This window comes from Stereum hirsutum (genome assembly GCF_000264905.1).
Source record: "Stereum hirsutum FP-91666 SS1 unplaced genomic scaffold STEHIscaffold_6, whole genome shotgun sequence".
Classification (NCBI taxonomy): Eukaryota; Fungi; Basidiomycota; class Agaricomycetes; order Russulales; family Stereaceae; genus Stereum; species Stereum hirsutum.
Genome location: NW_006763136.1, coordinates 1441919 through 1460553, shown reverse-complemented (window position 1 = coordinate 1460553; position 18635 = coordinate 1441919). Strand labels below are relative to the sequence as shown.

At 50.9% G+C, this 18635-nt stretch overlaps 8 protein-coding genes and 1 pseudogene across 9 annotated transcripts; 6 read left to right on the top strand and 3 right to left on the bottom strand.

Annotated features, from left to right (window-relative positions):
- The first annotated feature begins 197 nt into the window (after positions 1 to 197).
- STEHIDRAFT_121051 (isocitrate dehydrogenase) lies at positions 198 to 2721 on the top strand. Its single transcript, XM_007303611.1, has 10 exons — positions 198 to 561; positions 683 to 768; positions 858 to 923; positions 1074 to 1214; positions 1294 to 1557; positions 1629 to 1688; positions 1755 to 1831; positions 1911 to 2140; positions 2210 to 2487; positions 2605 to 2721. The coding sequence occupies exons 1-10, from the start codon at positions 558 to 560 to the stop codon at positions 2653 to 2655; spliced, it is 1257 nt and encodes a 418-aa protein (XP_007303673.1). The 5' UTR covers positions 198 to 557; the 3' UTR covers positions 2656 to 2721.
- Positions 2722 to 3132: 411 nt separating this feature from the next.
- On the top strand, positions 3133 to 3751 carry STEHIDRAFT_156399 (uncharacterized protein; the record flags this gene model as incomplete). Its single annotated transcript, XM_007303610.1, has 3 exons — positions 3133 to 3275; positions 3341 to 3363; positions 3450 to 3751. The coding sequence occupies 3 exons, from the start codon at positions 3133 to 3135 to the stop codon at positions 3749 to 3751; spliced, it is 468 nt and encodes a 155-aa protein (XP_007303672.1).
- Positions 3752 to 3956: 205 nt separating this feature from the next.
- On the bottom strand, positions 3957 to 5238 carry STEHIDRAFT_130799 (inosine guanosine and xanthosine phosphorylase family protein; the record flags this gene model as incomplete). Its single annotated transcript, XM_007303609.1, has 6 exons — positions 3957 to 4091; positions 4164 to 4564; positions 4624 to 4671; positions 4735 to 4819; positions 4918 to 4997; positions 5064 to 5238. 6 exons carry the CDS (start codon positions 5236 to 5238, stop codon positions 3957 to 3959), a joined length of 924 nt encoding a protein of 307 aa, XP_007303671.1.
- A 219-nt stretch (positions 5239 to 5457) lies between these two features.
- On the top strand, positions 5458 to 5554 carry STEHIDRAFT_t139 (annotated as a pseudogene). Its single transcript has one exon. The product of its transcript is annotated as a tRNA-OTHER (tRNA).
- An 823-nt stretch (positions 5555 to 6377) lies between these two features.
- STEHIDRAFT_121049 (batten's disease protein Cln3) lies at positions 6378 to 8857 on the bottom strand. The gene is made up of 11 exons (XM_007303608.1): positions 8616 to 8857; positions 8341 to 8403; positions 8093 to 8283; positions 7893 to 8032; positions 7738 to 7837; positions 7396 to 7660; positions 7302 to 7315; positions 7218 to 7238; positions 7061 to 7162; positions 6761 to 6987; positions 6378 to 6702 (listed from the first exon to the last, which is right to left on the bottom strand). The coding sequence occupies exons 1-11, from the start codon at positions 8791 to 8793 to the stop codon at positions 6486 to 6488; spliced, it is 1518 nt and encodes a 505-aa protein (XP_007303670.1). The 5' UTR covers positions 8794 to 8857; the 3' UTR covers positions 6378 to 6485.
- Positions 8858 to 9406: 549 nt separating this feature from the next.
- Positions 9407 to 10543, bottom strand: STEHIDRAFT_156396 (uncharacterized protein; the record flags this gene model as incomplete). Its single annotated transcript, XM_007303607.1, has 2 exons — positions 9407 to 10157; positions 10233 to 10543. 2 exons carry the CDS (start codon positions 10541 to 10543, stop codon positions 9407 to 9409), a joined length of 1062 nt encoding a protein of 353 aa, XP_007303669.1.
- A 336-nt stretch (positions 10544 to 10879) lies between these two features.
- Positions 10880 to 13463, top strand: STEHIDRAFT_146804 (uncharacterized protein; the record flags this gene model as incomplete). The annotated part of the gene is made up of 14 exons (XM_007303606.1): positions 10880 to 11103; positions 11194 to 11212; positions 11282 to 11396; positions 11477 to 11544; positions 11610 to 11686; positions 11755 to 11864; positions 11940 to 12021; positions 12093 to 12144; positions 12210 to 12312; positions 12390 to 12457; positions 12511 to 12587; positions 12649 to 12761; positions 12841 to 13351; positions 13390 to 13463. Exons 1-14 carry the CDS (start codon positions 10929 to 10931, stop codon positions 13461 to 13463), a joined length of 1644 nt encoding a protein of 547 aa, XP_007303668.1. The 5' UTR covers positions 10880 to 10928.
- Positions 13464 to 13537: 74 nt separating this feature from the next.
- Positions 13538 to 15969, top strand: STEHIDRAFT_121047 (WD40 repeat-like protein). Its single transcript, XM_007303605.1, has 9 exons — positions 13538 to 13812; positions 13880 to 14144; positions 14259 to 14452; positions 14504 to 14544; positions 14603 to 14677; positions 14737 to 14902; positions 14961 to 15226; positions 15288 to 15482; positions 15544 to 15969. The coding sequence occupies exons 1-9, from the start codon at positions 13807 to 13809 to the stop codon at positions 15704 to 15706; spliced, it is 1371 nt and encodes a 456-aa protein (XP_007303667.1). The 5' UTR covers positions 13538 to 13806; the 3' UTR covers positions 15707 to 15969.
- STEHIDRAFT_146802 (plus-3-domain-containing protein) lies at positions 15955 to 18581 on the top strand. Its single transcript, XM_007303604.1, has 10 exons — positions 15955 to 16104; positions 16170 to 16283; positions 16336 to 16490; positions 16553 to 16644; positions 16704 to 16950; positions 17012 to 17080; positions 17143 to 17273; positions 17333 to 17452; positions 17518 to 17933; positions 18013 to 18581. Exons 1-10 carry the CDS (start codon positions 15989 to 15991, stop codon positions 18176 to 18178), a joined length of 1626 nt encoding a protein of 541 aa, XP_007303666.1. The 5' UTR covers positions 15955 to 15988; the 3' UTR covers positions 18179 to 18581.
- Positions 18582 to 18635: the final 54 nt, after the last annotated feature.

Below are 18635 nucleotides of genomic sequence, written 5' to 3'. Positions count from 1 at the left end.
ACCTCTGAACTGCACCCAGCGAAACGCGTCGAGTAGGCTGTTTATGGGTACCCTTCCTCGTTCCCCACGTCGCCCATGTTGTTTCTGGGGTCAGCAGGCTGATTAGAAGAGGAAAGAGCGGGATACCGTGCCACGGCCGACGACCCGACGATACACCGGCCAGCACGTTAGTTCCTTGGGGACTACTCAAGTCGGGTGGCAAGGATAAAACCCAGGAAATTCATCTTCCGCTTCTTTTGAATCAACCATCACGAACACCCCCTGACCTGGCGCTGGACCCGTCCGCCAACCACCCTCCACTCAACCGCGTCCATAGCTAGTCAAGTTCCCCGACAAAGTCGCCCACGCTCGACCTGTCTTGTCAAGTTTGAATCCTATCTCGTCTTGGAGTAACCCAAACATTCATAGGATAAACCCACAAGATGATGGTCCTACCTCGAACGATTGGACGCCTCCCTCGAGGGAGAACGGCCTTCGTTCCCATATATTCGCATTCGTTGAAGAGCCCCTCGAGTTCTCTCTTCGTTGCTAGAGGATTCGCGAGCTCGATGTCGAATATGTGTGAGTCTTTAGGCGTCTTTCCCGGTCATGTCGGAGGTTCATAGTGGGCTGACTTCATTTTTCTCCTTCGGGTTGGCATCCTTGGATTTGCTTTGATATGCGCGCTGGCGGCTGCATTTAGATGACAAAATTGCGGTGAAGAACCCGGTGGTCGAGCTCGATGGAGACGAGATGACCCGTATCATCTGGAAGAAGATTCGTGAAGAGGTGCGTGCTACTGCCCTGCTATGAGTGTTCTTCTGACTGACATTTTCCGTTGGTAACATCGTCTGTTGAATTTGTGTGGCGTACGGTAGCTCGTCCTGCCGTACTTGGACCTGGACATCAAGTACTACGACCTTGGCGTGGAGAGCCGTGATGCTGTGAGTAGTCCTCCCATCCTTTTGTCTATACCCTTGGATCCTTCCATTTCCATCCGCTTAACACGCTGAAGACGAGCCGCCCCTGTCACATTATCCGGCGCCACACTGGTCTTATATTGACTGACCACCGCGTTCTACCGCTCTTGACAGACCAACGACCAAGTCACCGTAGACTCCGCCAATGCCATTCTCGAATACGGTGTTGGTATCAAGTGCGCGACCATCACTCCTGACGAGGCTCGCGTCCAGGAATTCAACCTCAAACAAATGTGGCGCTCGCCCAACGGAACCGTACGTCAGACTCCACCTACCACTTATTCTACCACCTGGACCATAACTTCAATTTGACCTTATATACCTGCTGCACCAGATCCGTAACATCCTCGGCGGCACCGTCTTCCGTGAACCCATCATCCTCGACCGTATCCCCCGCCCCGTCCCAGGTTGGACAAACCCCATCGTCATCGGCCGTCACGCCTTCGGCGACCAATACCGCTCGACAGACTTCGTAGCACCAGGACCCGGGAAGATTCAGTTGGTGTATACGCCAGAGGGAGGAGGAAAGCCGACTGTCATGGATATATATGATTTCAAGGGCAAGGGTGTGGCGATGGCGATGTATAACACTGATGACGTGCGTCTCCCCTTGTTACTTGGTCAAGTCGACGTGTGGGGCGCGATGCTGACAGTTTTTTTTTTGAGTAGTCGATATCAGGATTTGCCCACTCTTCGTTCAAGATGGCGTTGGCCAAGAAGATGCCGCTCGTACGTCCATTTCATAACTTCATTACTGTCACTGTTGTCTTAAGCTGATAATGTGCTCGCTTTTAGTTCATGTCGACGAAGAACACCATCCTCAAGAAGTACGACGGCCGCTTCAAGGACATCTTCCAGGAGATCTACGAATCGTACGTACTTCCTCCCCTCCCCTTCCCCCTCTCTCCCTCCTTCTCCCCTTACTCAGCGTACCTTTGCCCAACCATACAGCCAATACAAGCCCGAATTCGAAAAAGCCGGGATCTACTACGAACATCGTCTGATCGATGACATGGTCGCGCAGGCCATCAAGTCCTCCGGAGGATTCGTCTGGGCGTGCAAGAACTACGACGGAGACGTGCAGTCTGATATCCTCGCACAGGGCTTCGGAAGTTTGGGAATGATGACGAGCGAGTTGATCACGCCCGACGGGAAGGTGATCGAGAGTGAGGCGGCGCACGGTACGTTTCTACTCCCTCCCCCGGCTATCCTCTGATACGACTTTTCTGTTTTTGGGTGCGATAAAATAGGAACTGTCACCCGGCACTACCGCGAATACCAAAAAGGCAACGAAACGTCCACGAACCCCGTCGCGTCCATCTTCGCATGGACCCGTGGGCTCATCCACCGCGCGAAACTCGATTCGAACACCCTGTTGAAGGAGTGGGCGGAAGAGCTGGAGAAGTCGTGTGTGGAGGTGATTGATGAGGACGGGGTGATGACGAAGGATTTGGCGTTGGCGATCCATGGGAAGGGGATGAAGAGGGAGCATTGGGTCGTTACGGATGTTTATATGGATGCTGTCAAGGTGCGTTTCTTTCGTATTTTGTTCGATTGGGTTGTGGTAGGGAGAGGGATGGAGGGGAGGGGAGCAGAGAAGATAGGTTTGCTGACCTTGGTTTTTTGTGTTGTTTTGTTTCTGCAGAGCAAGCTCGACAAGAAGCTCGCGGCCAAGGCGAAGAAGTCCACCTCGTGAACGCAGCGTCCAGGATGGTGACGTAACGGATTTCTATCTTGTTTAGGACGCTTATACATCTACATTGTTGTTTTACTGCTCTATGACGCTGTGCTGACATCTTCAATTCCTTGCGCCCTGGTGTGTTCCTCCCCAAATAAGTTAACACGCACTGCAGGTCAACGTAAATTCATCTCGAGACTTCCATACTGCTCTCTGCTCCGGTGCAAGCAAGGTTGCGTCCAAGACTTGTCCCGAGAAGAGCTTTCGCCTCAGCCAGAGCACCCCATGTATTGTCATAGTTCCACCTTCTTCTGCTCGGAGGTCGGAAAACGCTGTCATAGATGCCTAGCATGGACTGCACCTGAATATCGTCCGTGGTCACACACCACATCTTCCAAGCATCATGCTTCAAGCGAGCGGCCTGGCGTGTGGATATAAGTTTGGCAAGGGGTGAGGTACCCTGAGTATCTCCCATCCACGTCGACTTTCATCGAGATGTCTCAAGCTCAAGACGTTCAACCTCTCGCCGAAGAGGTCAAGAAATTCCCCTCCTACGAGGCCGCCGCCAAAGCGGCCTGCGCTTGGGTAGAGCAAGGCAAGGTCAAAGTGGATCGTACCAAACTGCGAATATATCCAAGGTCGGTCCATATTTTGAACGATTAAGCTGGTCCGTTAATACTTACTGTACGGAACCCTCACGCAGCAAAGCTGGTCCGGTCAAAGGACGTATTGTTGGCAAGTGGACTTTCATTGTAGCAGTAGTACGTGTTGAGCATTGAACGTTGAACGCTGAGCTGCTGTTACGCCTGCAGGCGTCGCGCTCCTACGCGACAGCGGCATACTCGAAGATATCGTCCGCCTCGACAATGACGACACAGGCAAAGGCATCCACTGGAACGCGAAGAACCTCTCCGATACTTTGAAGAAGTTCGCCGCCTGCGAAGAGCGCACGATCAAGATGAAGGAGAACGAGCGTTTGAGCCTGTTCTATGATTATCTGCAGGCTCTCGAGAATTTGTCCGCTGAGACTATCTGGGATTGGTGGAGGACGGGGAAGAAGCCGACACATGTCGCCGAGGTGGACGCGGGGGTGGAGGCAGAGGCGCAAGAGTAGGGTTGGGGACATGGGTGCATTTGGTGGCAGTTCAAATTAGTGGATTAAGTATGAGAGGGTTAAGATTTGAGTGGCGGAGGAGGACTTAATGAAAAGACATTGTATGCATCTATCTCGAGTTTGTTGCCGCAGAGATGAAGACAGACATGCACGCAGAAGGGAATATGTAATGTGCACATCTATGGACTGTTGCCCGACGAATTCTCTATGCTTTCGGAATGGTCTCAATGATCTTGGCCACGAGCGCCTTCATAACCTCTGCCTTCTGCCTTCCGACTTCGAGCACTTCTTCGTGCGACACCTCCGGAGTGGTGGGGCGTTGAATGGGACGACCGGCAAGCTGTACGAGAAAAAAACACCAATCCATCAGTCGGCGCTCTGATGGGCCACACACCAGATGCAGAACACTCACCTCTGCCTCGACCTCCTCCCTCGCGCTCGCATACCCCTCAGGGATCACCACCTTATTAGTAACCAAACTAAGCACCAACACCCCCATCCCCTCGTCCCTCGCCGCCACCACCTCCGGCACCGTACTCATCCCCACCACATCCGCGCCCGCCGCCCTCAAGAATCGCCCTTCGGCGGGGGTCTCATACGTAGGACCGCTGACCCAGGCGTAGGTGCCTTCGGCGAGGGAGGAGAACGGGAGGGAGAGGGAGTGCGCGGCGCGGAAGGCGAGGAGGCGGAGGGGGCGGGAGTAGGCGGAGGAGAGGGGGACGAAGCGGGCGTGTGTGGGGGAGGTGGGGGGTCCGAGGAGGGGGTTGAGGCCTGTGAGAAGGGGGAGGGACATGTGGTCGTGGATTACGACGACTGGGTGGGGTTTGGAGGTGAGTGGCGAGGAGTCGTAGTTATTGGGGGAGAAGACGTACTAGTTCCGACTTCGAGGGAGGGATTCAGAGCTCCTGCAGCATTGGTGACTAAATATAGGACAATGAATCAGCTTGAATGGTTCTGCAAAAATCGCAGCCGACGTGGCGTACTGATGACATTCTTGACGCCGAGAGCTGCCATGAATCGGATCGGGTACGCAACGGTGGCCAGTCCGTGGCCCTCATATGGATGGAACTAGCTGGCGAGGAAACGGATTAGAATATACACGCCGTAGATCTAGCAGAGGTGCCATCGGTGGACAGAGACTGAGGGGATTGTTTGAGATGACTCACCCGACCTAGCATCGCCACTACAGGGACGCCCTCACCTTCACCAACAAATCCGAACGCGAGCTCGCTCTTATGTCCTAGAACTATTGGTTCACACAACCCCGTCAGGTGAGCCTCCAAATAAAAGTTTGATACAAGATAGATCGCACCAGTGCTCGTTCCGAATCCTTCAAGATCAGCATAAGGAACAATCACAACATCGCGGAGACTGTTCGCAAGCGTGCTCAACCCCGAGCCACAGACGATACCGACAGTGGGCTTGAGCAGACGAGGGGGAAGACGTTGGCGGAGGGTGGCAAGGTTGGATTCTAAGCGGTTGGCCATAGTTAGTTTTAAGGATTAGAGGTTGAGGAAGGAAGCTGGTGTGATGAAAGCTTGTCGCGTCCGACGTCCCGGGACAGAGATCACATGTTTGCGGCGCCACTTCACTCTTCGGCTCTTGGCCGGGTGGCACAGTCGCTTTATTCTCCTCTCCCACTCGTTGCTTTGTGCTCTTAAGACTTCTTGTGCGACACTATACCTAAGTATCTCCAATGTATAGCAAGCTCGGTAGCGTAACTGGTAACGCGTCTGTTCATAGTGTTGCACTGATCTCTTGCTACACGGTAGAAGAATTCCAGTTCAAGTCTGGGTCGAGCTATACTCCTGAGCTTCCACTCGTTTTACTCAAAATCACGGAGATATACAAGTACTCCTCTCGTGTCATGATCTGCTTTATGGAGTCAATATTGAGGGTGAAGTCTTTTCAAGTTGTGGAGTAATCAGCGTCGCTGGCCCTCCTGTTTGTGTAGGTCTGTTATGAACTTTTTGTAGTACTATAAAATATATTAGTATTCTTACCTACGAATGCATGAGCGAAATAAAAACAAAAACACCCTCGCCACAAAGACTGCAGACGAGTCAAATCAGCGATGATTTGAATCGGCTGCCGGCCCGGCGATCTTACTTACGCCACCCAGCTCGGGCCACCTCACTGATCTCTATCGAGATCATCTCCCCGTCGTTCCTTATCGTCCTCTTCGAGCGTTCTCTGATCTTGTGCTGCTCTGTAATGCTCACATTATTATTACTGTACTCGATTACTGAGCCATTTTCTTATCCTTGTCTCTCTATTTGTTACTCTTGAATATTGCTTAGAAAGCTCTTGATTTTATTGGCTAGCTTTCTATATCGCGCAATTATTCTCTCATTGTTCTCATTCATTCGAGTCATTCATGCTTAGGTATTTTTATTAAGTCTGAATGTATAAAAACTCGTAGATACATTGAATAAAAGCTCCAGACTTGTTCTGGTCTGTTTCCTCCCTTAGCCACCTCTTCAGCTTCGTCTCAACAAGTCAAGCGCGACCTAGAGAACCCTAATCGAGTCGTTGACAAGGTCAGAAGATGATCACATGCGTCTGACTACCCGGTATTTCGATAGTTCGAGGAATGACAGAACAAATAGATAATATGATTAGCTACGTTAATACGATATGTTACCAACGAACCCACTATCCTACCTCCTACCACACGCGTCCCTTCCACTTACTCACTCTCCCCCGCCCACCCTTCCATCCCTCCTCCGAATCCTCAAAGCTGCCTACAAAGCTCCTTCCCCCTCCCGACCTGCACTCTACAAAGCTCTACCTCCGTCGGCACCGCCACCAACGCCGCCACCAATATCCCCATCGAATCCGCCAACCCAATGGACCCAATCTTGAACTCCTTCTCCTGTTTCGCGCGTTCGGGGTCCGAGGCGGAGGACGGGTCGGGTTGTTCTTGGTTGAGGCGGTAGAAGCAGTTCACGCTGTTGGAGGGAGAACGATTAGAAGTCGAAATGTGAAGTTATGAGAGTGTGGACGTACTAGGCTAGCCCGCCACATATACCTTCCAGGCTGATGAGCAGGAACACCATGATGATATTGATCTCCTCCGCACTCGCGCTGAAGAATCCCACTGCGCTCTCGAAGAGGAGAGTCAAGAGGATGAAAGCTTGAATGATCGCTGGGAGGGAGAGTAGGCGAGCTGGCAGAGGTGGAAGGCCGAGAGAAATGGAGGAGCGGGAGAGGAAGACAGTCGTCTGATAGACGAGCTGTGGATGATGAAAGAAGGGTCCGAAGGTTGAGTAGTGAGACGACGAAAGAAAGGCTTTAGGGTAGACTTACCTGCCAGAGTGGGTAGTAGTCACGGATGGACTTTATTATAGTGCTCAAGATAGGATATTCTTCATGAGACGGGACAGGATATACTAGTGTGGGCGCGATACCCTGATGAAAGTGTGTTATGGGTGTGCCATACAAATATTACAAGATGACGACTGACCTGGTTGATAGTATACTCGAACTGGAGATCAATCCTCGGTCAATAGACGCTCAGAATGAAAAACGGCCAGCGACATCAACTCACTAGATAGACACAGACTTCGTTTCCATAATCCAAGTCAGCTCAAAGGTCGCACAAACTGTCCATACAAGGGCCACGGATGACAAAGGCGGCTCACACAAAGGTAACATATACCTAGCCAACAACGGCTTCGCCAAAACCCATTTATCACTCGCACTCAACGACACCCTCTTCTCCGGGCGGTCAGAAAGCTCACCCTGCCCCTCCTCCGCCGTATCATCCGACGTCGATAGTGGAGTGTATGGAGTGGCCCGAGGTTGTGCATCTTCGAGGACGTCGGGGTCGCTGTCTACTAGGGATGTGAAGGCAGAGGGGCGGGGGATGAGGAAGAAGAAGGTGAGTGGGATGATGAGGGGAAGGACCTTGGTATCAAAACGCAATGAGAGGTTCAGTCGTACGAACTGGACAGTGAGCCCGAAGGAGAAAAGATGGGACGTACCGCTGAGATGCCAACACCGATTCTGACGCCCAGGCCGCGTACCTCCCACCAAAGAAAAGCGCCGACGAGTCCAGCAGCACCCGTCCCAGATGCAAAGTATCTATAAGTGATATACTCAGAGAGAAACGCCGAAGACAGAGAGTGGTGCCACATACCCAACGCTGTGTCCACCGATGGAAGGTGGATGATAAGTCGTCGAAAGCTGGAGGAACGTGAGTTCTCCGAGTCCGGAAGAGAACGAGGCCAAACAGATTCCGAGCAATCGCATAGCAAGACCATCGAATCCAGCTACGACCTGTGTATTCCCCCCGTTTCCTCAGCTGCGGAAGTTGGTAGAAGAGAAGGTGGCACTCACGATCATCCCCGCCACACTGAGCACACAGCACCCTATGAGTCGCTTCGCATAGCGTATCCGTCCCTTCAGAAAATATGGCCATCCAATCTTGGCTACCAAGGCGGGTGCGATGTTGCAGAATGCGATGATTCCTTTCGGTGTAGATGGAGGGACGAGGTCCAAAGCGGCGGATAGGATGATGACATAGAGGACTGGGGAGAAATCCTTTATTTAGAGCTGAGTTGAAGTGAGGTTACTTCGAAACGTACCATTATTAATGAGGCCAAAGAGGAAGAATGAGGCTCCAAGCTTGAGTATCAACCGACGCAACGCTGGATGAGGTAAAGGGGGTATTAGATCGCAAACGAAATAGGCGAAGGTAGGAGACATTGGACATGGGATGCCGACGGAGATGAACAGTCGGGGTTAACGCACTCCCGCATTCAGATTATAATCTTAGTTATGTTGTAGCAGATACATTATGGTCATGCCTGGAGAATGGGAAATCGTAGAACGTCAACGGGGTGATAGACATGAATCTCACCTTTCTTCTCGTCTGTCGCTACGGTAGGACTAGCCTCGCCCAGAAGATGTTCTCGTTGGTCGCTATAACCACCAGACAGCTCTGTGTGATGCTCCATGATGTTCTCTGAGGGAAAGGTGGACGTCGAAGTGTTCAGAGGTTCGAGTTCGTAAGGACTTTCGAGATGGGAGCGTGGCATGCACGCGTTTACTACGTGCTGTCCGTGTTAACGCCGTGTTCAGGTGCTCGGCGCCACGCACGATGATATGTCTGGGTACTAGGTTTGGTCGAGCAGGGGATGGAGAATATCTCGAGCTGACAAGACAAGGTCGACGTTACGGTTGAAGCTTCAACCGTAACGTCCAACGCGGAAGACGGAACATTCACCGCACGTGGCTCCCCATATGCGATCGAGATTGCTGCTGTGTGCTTCGCTGCTTCTGTGAATCTCCCAAAAGATCTCTGCGAGTCGTCTGCGAGCGAATGATCACAATGGTTGGATTTCTGTCAAGACAACTCAGATGATGTACGGCTGGGAGATATAGACGTTTTATGGAGTAAATACTACTCAGGTAAGTAATCATTGGTCTCAAAAACAGAACATGAAAACGGTGGGAGAATGGCGAAAGGCGTAAGTACGATAGGTTGGTCGAAAGCGAGAAAACATAACGCAAGCTAGCAAAAGCGAATACAGGTACAGCATAAAATTAGATCGGCTCATGAGGACTACCACCAATCTCGTCCACGCTGATGCCACACAAAGAGGGACGACATGACAGCTCACGAGGAAAAATTGCACACCCATTCATCGTCTATCCAACCACCAGTTCGAAACTGGCCGCCAAAGAGTTCCATATCAGCCTCTGCTGTTCTTCCACATACTTCACTACCACATCCTTACACCCAGCACACATCCCTTGCTGCTCCGGGATGGCCCTCACGAACAGCTTCGCAGCCTCCCAATCCTCCACGGGCTCAGACATCAGGTTACTATCCCTGATCAATATCCGGTTCAACGCAGGAATATATGCTGAGGCCCATCTCGTACCGCAGGTGGGCTGATGCTCTCGACTGGGCAGCATGGCCAGCGTAGTCGCAGATGCTTTGAGCATGTGCGAGGTGCGTAGTCGAACGACGCCGATGAGAAGACGCTCGACATCAGAGGCGCCGAGAGGGCCAAGATGATGGCCACTCGTCGTCCCCGCCAACTGCCACACCCTCCGACTTAAGTCGTAGAATAGAGGCGTCAATAACACCGCGTCCGTGCACTTCACCTCTCTCAGCACAGCAATCACTGCTGCGGGGTGCACGATAAGGTCCTGGTCTACGTCGAAGACTGGGAGAGCGGGTGGCGCTTGGCCTGGGACTGGTTGGGCGGGAGCCAATTTCTGAGTGAAGGCTCGATTTTTGTCGAGGTGGGAGATGAGTGAAGCAGGCCATTCTTTTTTGAGACGAGCGAGGATATCTGATTTGAGGCGGTCGAGGGCATATTTGTTGCTGAGGCGGAGCATGCCTGCGATGGTGGGGAAATTCAAAATGGTGATTTCGGGGAAGTCGACGCGTCTGGTTAGAGGAAAATTGCGTCAGTATTATGCAGAGTAAGTGACGGTGTGCCAGGATGAGATAGAGGACACGCACAAGCCATCATATATGGTCCCCAATAATGCCTCCATGTCATCCCTGTCATCCGGCAGCTTCAGCAACATTTTCCCCCTGAGCTCCAATAACTGAAGCCCCGGGGCTAGTATATCCCGAAACACAGGAGAATGTTTCGATAACAGCGACTTATGCACGCAAAATAGTGTTTTGTGGCATTGCAGGATGAGATTTCCGTCGTCGAAGTAAAGGGTGGGGTGGTTCGTGAGGAGCTCGGCGTCCATCTCGTGGCGGGGACGTTTGCGGTCGGGTTCCTGATTTGAGCCGGCTGGTCCTGCTTGAGAGGAAGCCATACTAGACTGCCTGCTGTATGTTTGGGACATTCGCTGTTCGAGATGTCACGACGGGTCTCTGAACAGACGGAACGGTATACTGAACGGGAGCAGCAGAGGCCTGGGGGCTCTCGGTCGGAGTGTCGTGAAAGTAAGCAAGAGATTCAAAATGAAAGCTGATAGAGAATAATAAAACTATACGGACTCGGCGCAGCGATAACTAGTATGCGACTAGGCCGTCCTGTGGAATTGTTTGTACTCGCCGTCGCGGTCAAGATGTGGCGATGGCGTGTGAAGATTTTCTAAGGTCCGCGAAGGTGGCGCCGCCGGTTCGACGACTCGACTTGCCAGCTACCGCCACGGTCTTGAGTCTTTCTCAGTTCTCATCTAATCGCCGTCCGTACAGATGCCGCGCCAGGTAAAGAAGAAAGGACGTAGCGCCTCGTTTACTTGGGACTACCGTAGTCTGAATAACACTGAGTCTAATCATGAGTCCACGGATGACACAGAGTCTGATTCCGGAACGTCGTTACTCGACGAGAAGGAATGGACGTCCTTGCACCATGTTGTACGGTGTGATGGTGCGTGTCCAGTCATTTACTCCGTTTCTTTGGGGAGAACTTTACTTTGAGATGATAATGCACTGGAGCTCTGACCATGATGACAAACAGAGTATGAGGCCGGGGAAGAGTAAGTCCATTCTGAACAGAACTAACTGGACTCGACAGGTGACCTCGTAATGTTGTGCCACAATTGCAGTGTTCTTGTCTGGGGTCAGGGAATGAACCCAAACATTGACTATGATATCCACAAATACTGGGTCGGGCGAATTATCGAGTTTGCCACAAAAGTCGAGGAAGATGACAAGGATGAGGTCTGTACTTTGTTTCTCAGGCTCTTGGTTCTCTGAGTGTGCTGGATATGAATGCTTGCTATCGGCTTTTGCTACCTTAGAAGAAGGACTGGGCTCGAGTGCAGTGGTACTACTCTCGACGTGATATCGCACACGTCAATCCATTGCTGTATGTTTTATTTGAGCTTGTCGCCTTCCAAGGCTGACCTATAGCACTGCATGAATGAACTGTAGTGACGCAAAGGGTGCTGATCCCTGGGAACGACTGTTATCGGATCATTTCGACTCAATCCCTGTTTCTACGATCAAAGGTGAGTCCTGAGAAACTTACACTTGCCCTTGAGGAATGTCCTTACTGAGTGTCATACCGCATAACCAGAGCCTGTCATTGTCCGTAGATATGACGAGTCAGCTCTCATACCCTGGGAGAAACACGAAGGTCAATTCTATTGCTGCTACAATTATGACTTCAACAAGTTTAAAGTGACCGTGAGTGCCCAATGTGAACGCCTTTGGCTATGTTCTTCTGTAATAAATGATTTTCATGCATTCCATTTACCATAGCCTCAGGCAAAAAAGCAGCTCTCATTTGATGAGACTCCATCACCTGCAGAGTGGCAGATGTTGGATCGTTTCGATTCCATTGGTAGGTTTCCGTGCCATGGTACTCAGATTCTATGATCTGCGCCTGTACCTGAATTGCTTTCATCTTTTCAGTTGAGGAAACACGTGAAGAGGGATCCAGGTCTGAATATCGAGCAGGGCAAGAGTGAGATGCACTGTTGTCCTAGACTTCAAGCATAACAAGCCACTAACATTATTTCACTATTTCAGCATCCTGGTCATGAACTCGGCTGGAGAGAAAGTGGACTATCCCCTGCACCAATGTTTCGTAGCAAAGATAGTGGAATTTGGTCTGCGGAAGATAGAAGGAAAGGTAATTGATTTGATTCACCCCTTCTCTATGCTATTGCACTATCTGAAGGCCGGACTATCTGAACATGTTCGTATTAGGAAATGTGGTGGGTGAGAGTACAATGGTACTACTCCAAGGCAGAGCTGTCTCAGCAACTAAGAGGCTTGTGGGTATCAGTCCCGCTCTTCCACGATGATACACTCACTGTTTTCATTTCAGCGAGCACAGAACATGGGGACGTTACGAGCGCATTCTCACTACTCATTTTGATCATATTGCATTCGCCCGTGTCATAGGTAAAATATTCTTAGGCTTTCCTAATGGTTAACGTGTTCCTCATCTTTGGATTGACTCCAGGGCACACTGTCGTCAAGAGATATTCCGAGACAAGCCTCTACCAAGAACAAATCAACGATGGTGAATTTTATTGTCGACGTCTACGATATGATCCAGAGAGAAATGAATTTTCGGTAGGAGTTTTCAGCGTCCTTCTACTAGCAGATTTACTAACTAAACTATGTACCTTCCCGAACATGTGATGGCCAACAGCCTCCGAATCTCCCTCTGTGCCACGGCACGTTCGGATGCAACCAACCTTACAGCCCGGATCATGACACAGTCATGCATTTCTGTCCGCGTCCGAATTGCCAGAGGTGGTACCATCAACCATGTCTACTGTATGACCGACACTTCGACACTCGTATGGGGAGAGCTGAACGCGACGGACGTATGCTATCTTCGGTTCCTGATGACGATGAAGGACCTTTTGCTCTGCGTTCCGCTCTCACTATCAGAATATCAACCAGATCTCACCCCACGGCGACAACACCTCAAATATGGGCATATCAAGAACCAAATTTGCAAGGTGCTAGTGGTATTATGTTAGAGGAGCTACCAAGGGAGTTGGTGAAGGTAGCACAGTCACCGATTATCAAAGGAGTGGGGATAGGAATTGCGGGGAATATAAAGGAGGTGATTGAGGCGCGGAGATTGGTCCTGGATTGTCTTGAGCTGAAGGATGGCCATGATGTGAAGGCCAGGTGCTATAAGTGGATGGAACGTATGTGTGCTTTCGTGGATAATGATGTTGATGAGCAGGACGACTTGGCTATAGAAAGATCGAAAAGGAAGAGGCCAAGGATGCGGTGGGAGAAGGCGTGCGTGAAGGCTAGTATTGATCTTCCCTTGTTATGTCCCTCATGCCGCAGTCCTGTGTAGTTATAGTGTTTATCTTCATATGCGACCTTACCTTCTTGCTACATCTTTTTGTCTGATGAACGGTTGAACTCACCAGCAATGGAAGTGTGGCCCAGAAAGTGCCACTGACTTGGTCTCTCATCAGCAGCACCACGTCAGACAGCGATCTTCTTCGTGCCACACCTTCGACCAGATCTCACCTTCGAGCGTACGTCTCTGACCATACTTTTCTTTTCCTCTAAACGGCTGCTTTGCAACATCTCCGCCTCTACGTTACACAAAATTGTTACGGTTTGACGTTTTGCAGGCCCATCCGCCATGGTTGTAAGTTTTTGTACATTTTGCATCCCATACTGTCATTCATGACTTCCGTCCACTACCCAATTTCTAGAAAATTTCCGTCCTCCAGCATAACCCCTCATCGCATCTCCCAGCTCGCCCAGGAGATCCAACACCAACTCAACGTAATCTCGATCCACTTATGCACCCTTTCTCTCGAGCAAGAGAACGCACTCGCGCTTTGAACGCCGCAAAAATGGAACGTATGTTTGCAAAGCCTTTCGTGGCGAGTCTGGAGGGACATGTGGATGCGGTGTCGGTTATGAAGAGGAAGCCTGGGAGTGTAACGGATATTGCGAGTGGCAGTTGGGATGGAGGTGAGTGCGTGTGGCTTTTATGAACAGTTTGAGTCAATTTGCTGACTTTTATGTGGCGGCGTATGGTTGGGATTTGACTTGCTCTATCTGGTCTGGTGGTATGACGGGTTTTAGAAATCATCGTTCATGATGTTGGAAGGAGAGCCCACGTTGCGAGGGCGCCGAACGCGCACAAGGGGAAGGTCTCAGGTCTATGCTGGGCGGACCAAACAAGGGTATTGAGTTGTGGTGTCGATAACAACGTGAAGATGTGGGATATGCGGCCATTAGTGGACGATGTTGACGGGACAGGTGCTGGCCCATCAGAAGTATGTCCATCTCCACTGTCTTGCTTTCGCACGAATCTTATATCACCACAGCGGAAACCGATGCGAGTATTCCCCGGGAAGACCGCCTTTCAGTGAGTTTGCCGTCTTGGCTGGTATCATCTACGGCAAGCTGACCGAGAACTGTATCAGATCCATAGACCACCACCGTCATGACCCCGTATTCGCCACGGCATCAAATATTGTGCAAGTCTGGGACGAGACAAAGTACGATCACGACTGAACTTAGCCCCTTGTCATGTTGTTTACCCGCTATTGCAATGTAGGAGCACCCCGATAACCAACCTAACATTCCCTACTTCAGTGGAGACCATCACCGACGTTCGCTTTAACGCTTCAGAACCTTCTGTCCTTGCCAGCATAGGCACAGATCGAACCTTCACGCTTTATGACATACGAACAGGGAAGGCTGAGAGGAGAGTAGTCATGCAGGTATGTTCCTCCCTTTCGATCACCGATCCTTTGTAGCAAACATCATCATATCTTTCAGATGCAAAACAACTCGCTAGCATGGTCCCCTACGTTCCCGACAAGTATCCTGCTCGCCTCAGAGGACCACAATCTCTACACATTCGACATTCGGAAACTCGAGACGCCATCACAGATCTATAAGGCGCACGTCGCTGCGGTCATCTCATGTGATTGGAGTCCTACGGGGACTGAGTTTGTGAGCGGAGGCTGGGACAGGACGGTGAGGATATGGCAGGAAGGACGAGGGACAGCGCCAGAGGTTTATCACACGAAACGGATGCAGAGGTATGGTATTCTTACGCAAGTCGTACGGGGTATGTAAGTATACTGACGTCTTGGTTGACAGAGTTTTGTCCACGATGTTTACGGCGGACGCGAGATTCGTGCTATCTGGTTCGGACGATGGGAATGTTAGGATATGGAAGGCAAAGGCACATGAGAAGCTTGGCATTGTCACTGCGAGAGAGAGGGCAGCTATCGAGTACCGTGACAGCCTCAAGGACAAGTGGAAAATGGACACGCAAGTCAACAAGGTCTCGAGGTACGCATTGATTTACTCTGGATTTTCTGACAGTTTACTCAACGCTAGAGACTGTACCCAGGACCCGCCATATACCGAGACCAGTATACAAGGCTGCAGAACTCAAGAGGACCATGTTGGACGCTCAACGTGTCAAGGAGGAGAGAAGAAGAAAACACACGAGGGCGGGCGAGAGCAAACCCAAGGCAGAGAGAAAGAAAATCGTTGTGGCAGAGCAGACCTGAGTGGAACCGCCTTGTTCCTATCATTTTCACGCCACGCCATCCTGATGGTTGTCTTCGCGTATGGTTGCACCATTCTATGCAACTCCTACTTTCCAGTTGCATTATCTGAATTTTCACCCAAAGTTTGAGGTGCTGGCGTGGCGAGTGTGGCAATAACCTGTCTGGCAACTTCCGAGTCATGTGACTGTTTCTCGTCTTCTCGAGACCCGCGTCGCAGGTCTCTTTTGGTCTATCAGTGCCTTCTACCTCTCGCATTTCTTCTTCGACTATTATCTTATAGACATGTCTGACTCTGATGAAGCATTCTCTGATGAGCTTCTCGAGCTCGCAGGAGCAACGGACAAGAAGCGCAAAAGACGTCAGAACGGCGCGAAGGGTTCAAAGCGGCGAAAGGCAGAGTGCGTCCCTCATCATTCCATAGTTCACTCAGTACCATTCTGACCCATCCATTTTACTACTTTAGAGCAGCAGAACAGACTGAATCTGAAGGAGATGGACCCGAGAGTGAGGAGGAAGAGAATGATCTGAATCCCTACCCCCTGGAAAACAAGTACACGGACGAGTATGACAGGGAACAGTGCGTCGATTCTAAGGCTTTACCTCTGAAGACGAAGCTCACGGGGAATTAGATTGCTACAGATGCCGGAGATGGAGCGTGAAGAGGTTCTAGCGCAGCGGCAAGAAGAGCTACAGAGAATACAGGACAAACGGAATCTGGACCAAATGTTCAAGGCTATGAAGGAAGGTGGAGTGGACGACGATAGCGTGTCAAAGGCTGCGAAACGTACGCACTTCTTAATCTGGGTTTTTCGCAATGATGCTGTCTCACTCGTCCTCATCTCGCAGGTGCGCATGCTGTTCGTGGTGCGACAAAGGAAAAGAGTCGGAAGCTCGACGAGTTGAAGGCCCGGAGAAAGGCGAAGGATGTGAAGAAGAAGGTCCGTCTCCCATACCCCTAAATCGACTCTGCTCTCTGAATTTCATCGTCTACTATCAGTCTCGTTCATCCCCAGAAAAACGCGATCGTTCATCTTCCCCCATGGACATGGAAACCTCTGACGAAGACGACGAAGACGGGCAAATCACGAGAGAAGAACAGGAAGAAGAGCGAGAACGACGGATTCTTGGGAAGCACAACCCTGAGGAGGAAAAGATCACAGTACTGGACTTGGAGAAGATTCGACTTACGCGGGATGCTTTGGCGAAACACTGCCTATCACCATGGTTTGAGGACTATGTGAAAGGTGGGCCATGAACTCACTACGCTAGGCGCCTTTCGCTACAACCTTTTTTTTGTGCTGTTAGGCGCTTGGGTCCGATATCTCATCGGTCAAGAAGGCAACCAACCTGTCTACCGCATCTGCGAGATATCGAGTACGTGGTTTCTCGGAGTGACCTACAGTTTGCATCAAAATCTGAAGCCTGTTCGTTCACAGATCTGGCTGTTGATTTGGCAAAGCCGTACAAGATCAACGACCAGCTCATTGATCAGAATCTCGAACTGAAGCATGGTACGGCAGTGAAGGCGTTCCCCATGGACAAGGTCTCAAACGCAGTATTCACCGCGGTATGCCTATATCCCAAGATATCACCATTGCCCCTTCATTGACCACGCTCCCCCAACAGCGCGAGTTTGAACGACTTCTTAAAACATGCGAAGGCGAAAACGTCAAACTTCCCCTCAAGCGCCAGGTTGAGAAGAAGGCCATGCAGATCCAGAAACTAACGTCGCAACCCCTAACAGAAGTTCGTTTTTATCCTATAGAAGTTGCTTTGGGTTATTGGCTGAGACCATATCACCGGCTGCACAGAGCGACGTATCCGCCGTACTCCTGCGCAAAAGCCAGATTCAAGAGCGCGCGAACCCCTCCTCAAAGACAAACGCTGCCCGCCTACTAGAGAAAACACGAATCATACAGATGCGCAACCTCGCCATGAAGCGCAATGACCGCGCAGAAGTTGCCGTTCTCGACAAGCAGCTCGAGGAGATTCTCGCTACCATAGCTGCTGATCCCAATTTCAAAGAGCGGGAACCAGAAGTGGCGGATATCATGGCGAAAGTGAACGAGCGAAATCGGAAGGCAAACCAAGAGGCGATGCGTCTGGCCGCTCAAGCTGATGCAGAGCGAAGACGAAAGGAACGGCAGGCTGCTTTGACTGGGGCAGGGAATGTGCCCATCGACCCTAGTGCGCGACTGAAGACGGTTCCGAGAATGTTCGCTTCGAGGTTGGTCCTTTTACGCCGTCTTCATGTGTCCGATCAAACTCACCTCTTCCTTCTCATGGTCGTTCTACGTGCCCTAAAGGCAAGGGACACCAGGCAATGCTACTCCACTTCCCACTACCCCAGGCTCTGCCTCCCCTCTTCCGGGCGCAGCGTCACCTGCAAGTCCGTCGACCAAGCCCGTAGCCAAGGACGACTTTACGTCGAAGGTTCTCGAGAGTATAGAGGTTGATCTAGGCGATTTTTGAATGCTATTACATGGTCTCGTTCGTCTCATCCCTTCGTTCGTCATCCGTCTCTGTATATCAATGTTTCGTCACGCTATTCTCGCTTTCTCCATGGAATCACCTCATCACTTCTCTGGAATCTTGGAGTGTACAGAGCCCCATCCTTGTGCTGTATTTATCTGTCCAACCGTATTCACGTCATCCTCACAGGCAGCACTCGCTCTTTCCTGTCGCCCGACCGTGTTAGGCGCATCTCCCTGCTGTGTTGGGTTTGGCTGACCTGACACCGCAGTCTCGATTCTGGTTGGCTCATAGTATTTCCCAGGCACGAAAATATAACGACATTGGTGTTTTGTACTTTGCTACCATAGCGGGACATCAATGGCTATTTGGCCTTGTTCTTGCCTCGTGCAATTAATGTCGCGATGTCAACGTTGCCTGGGCCACGACAAGTGCATTGTACTTCAGCTATGGCACT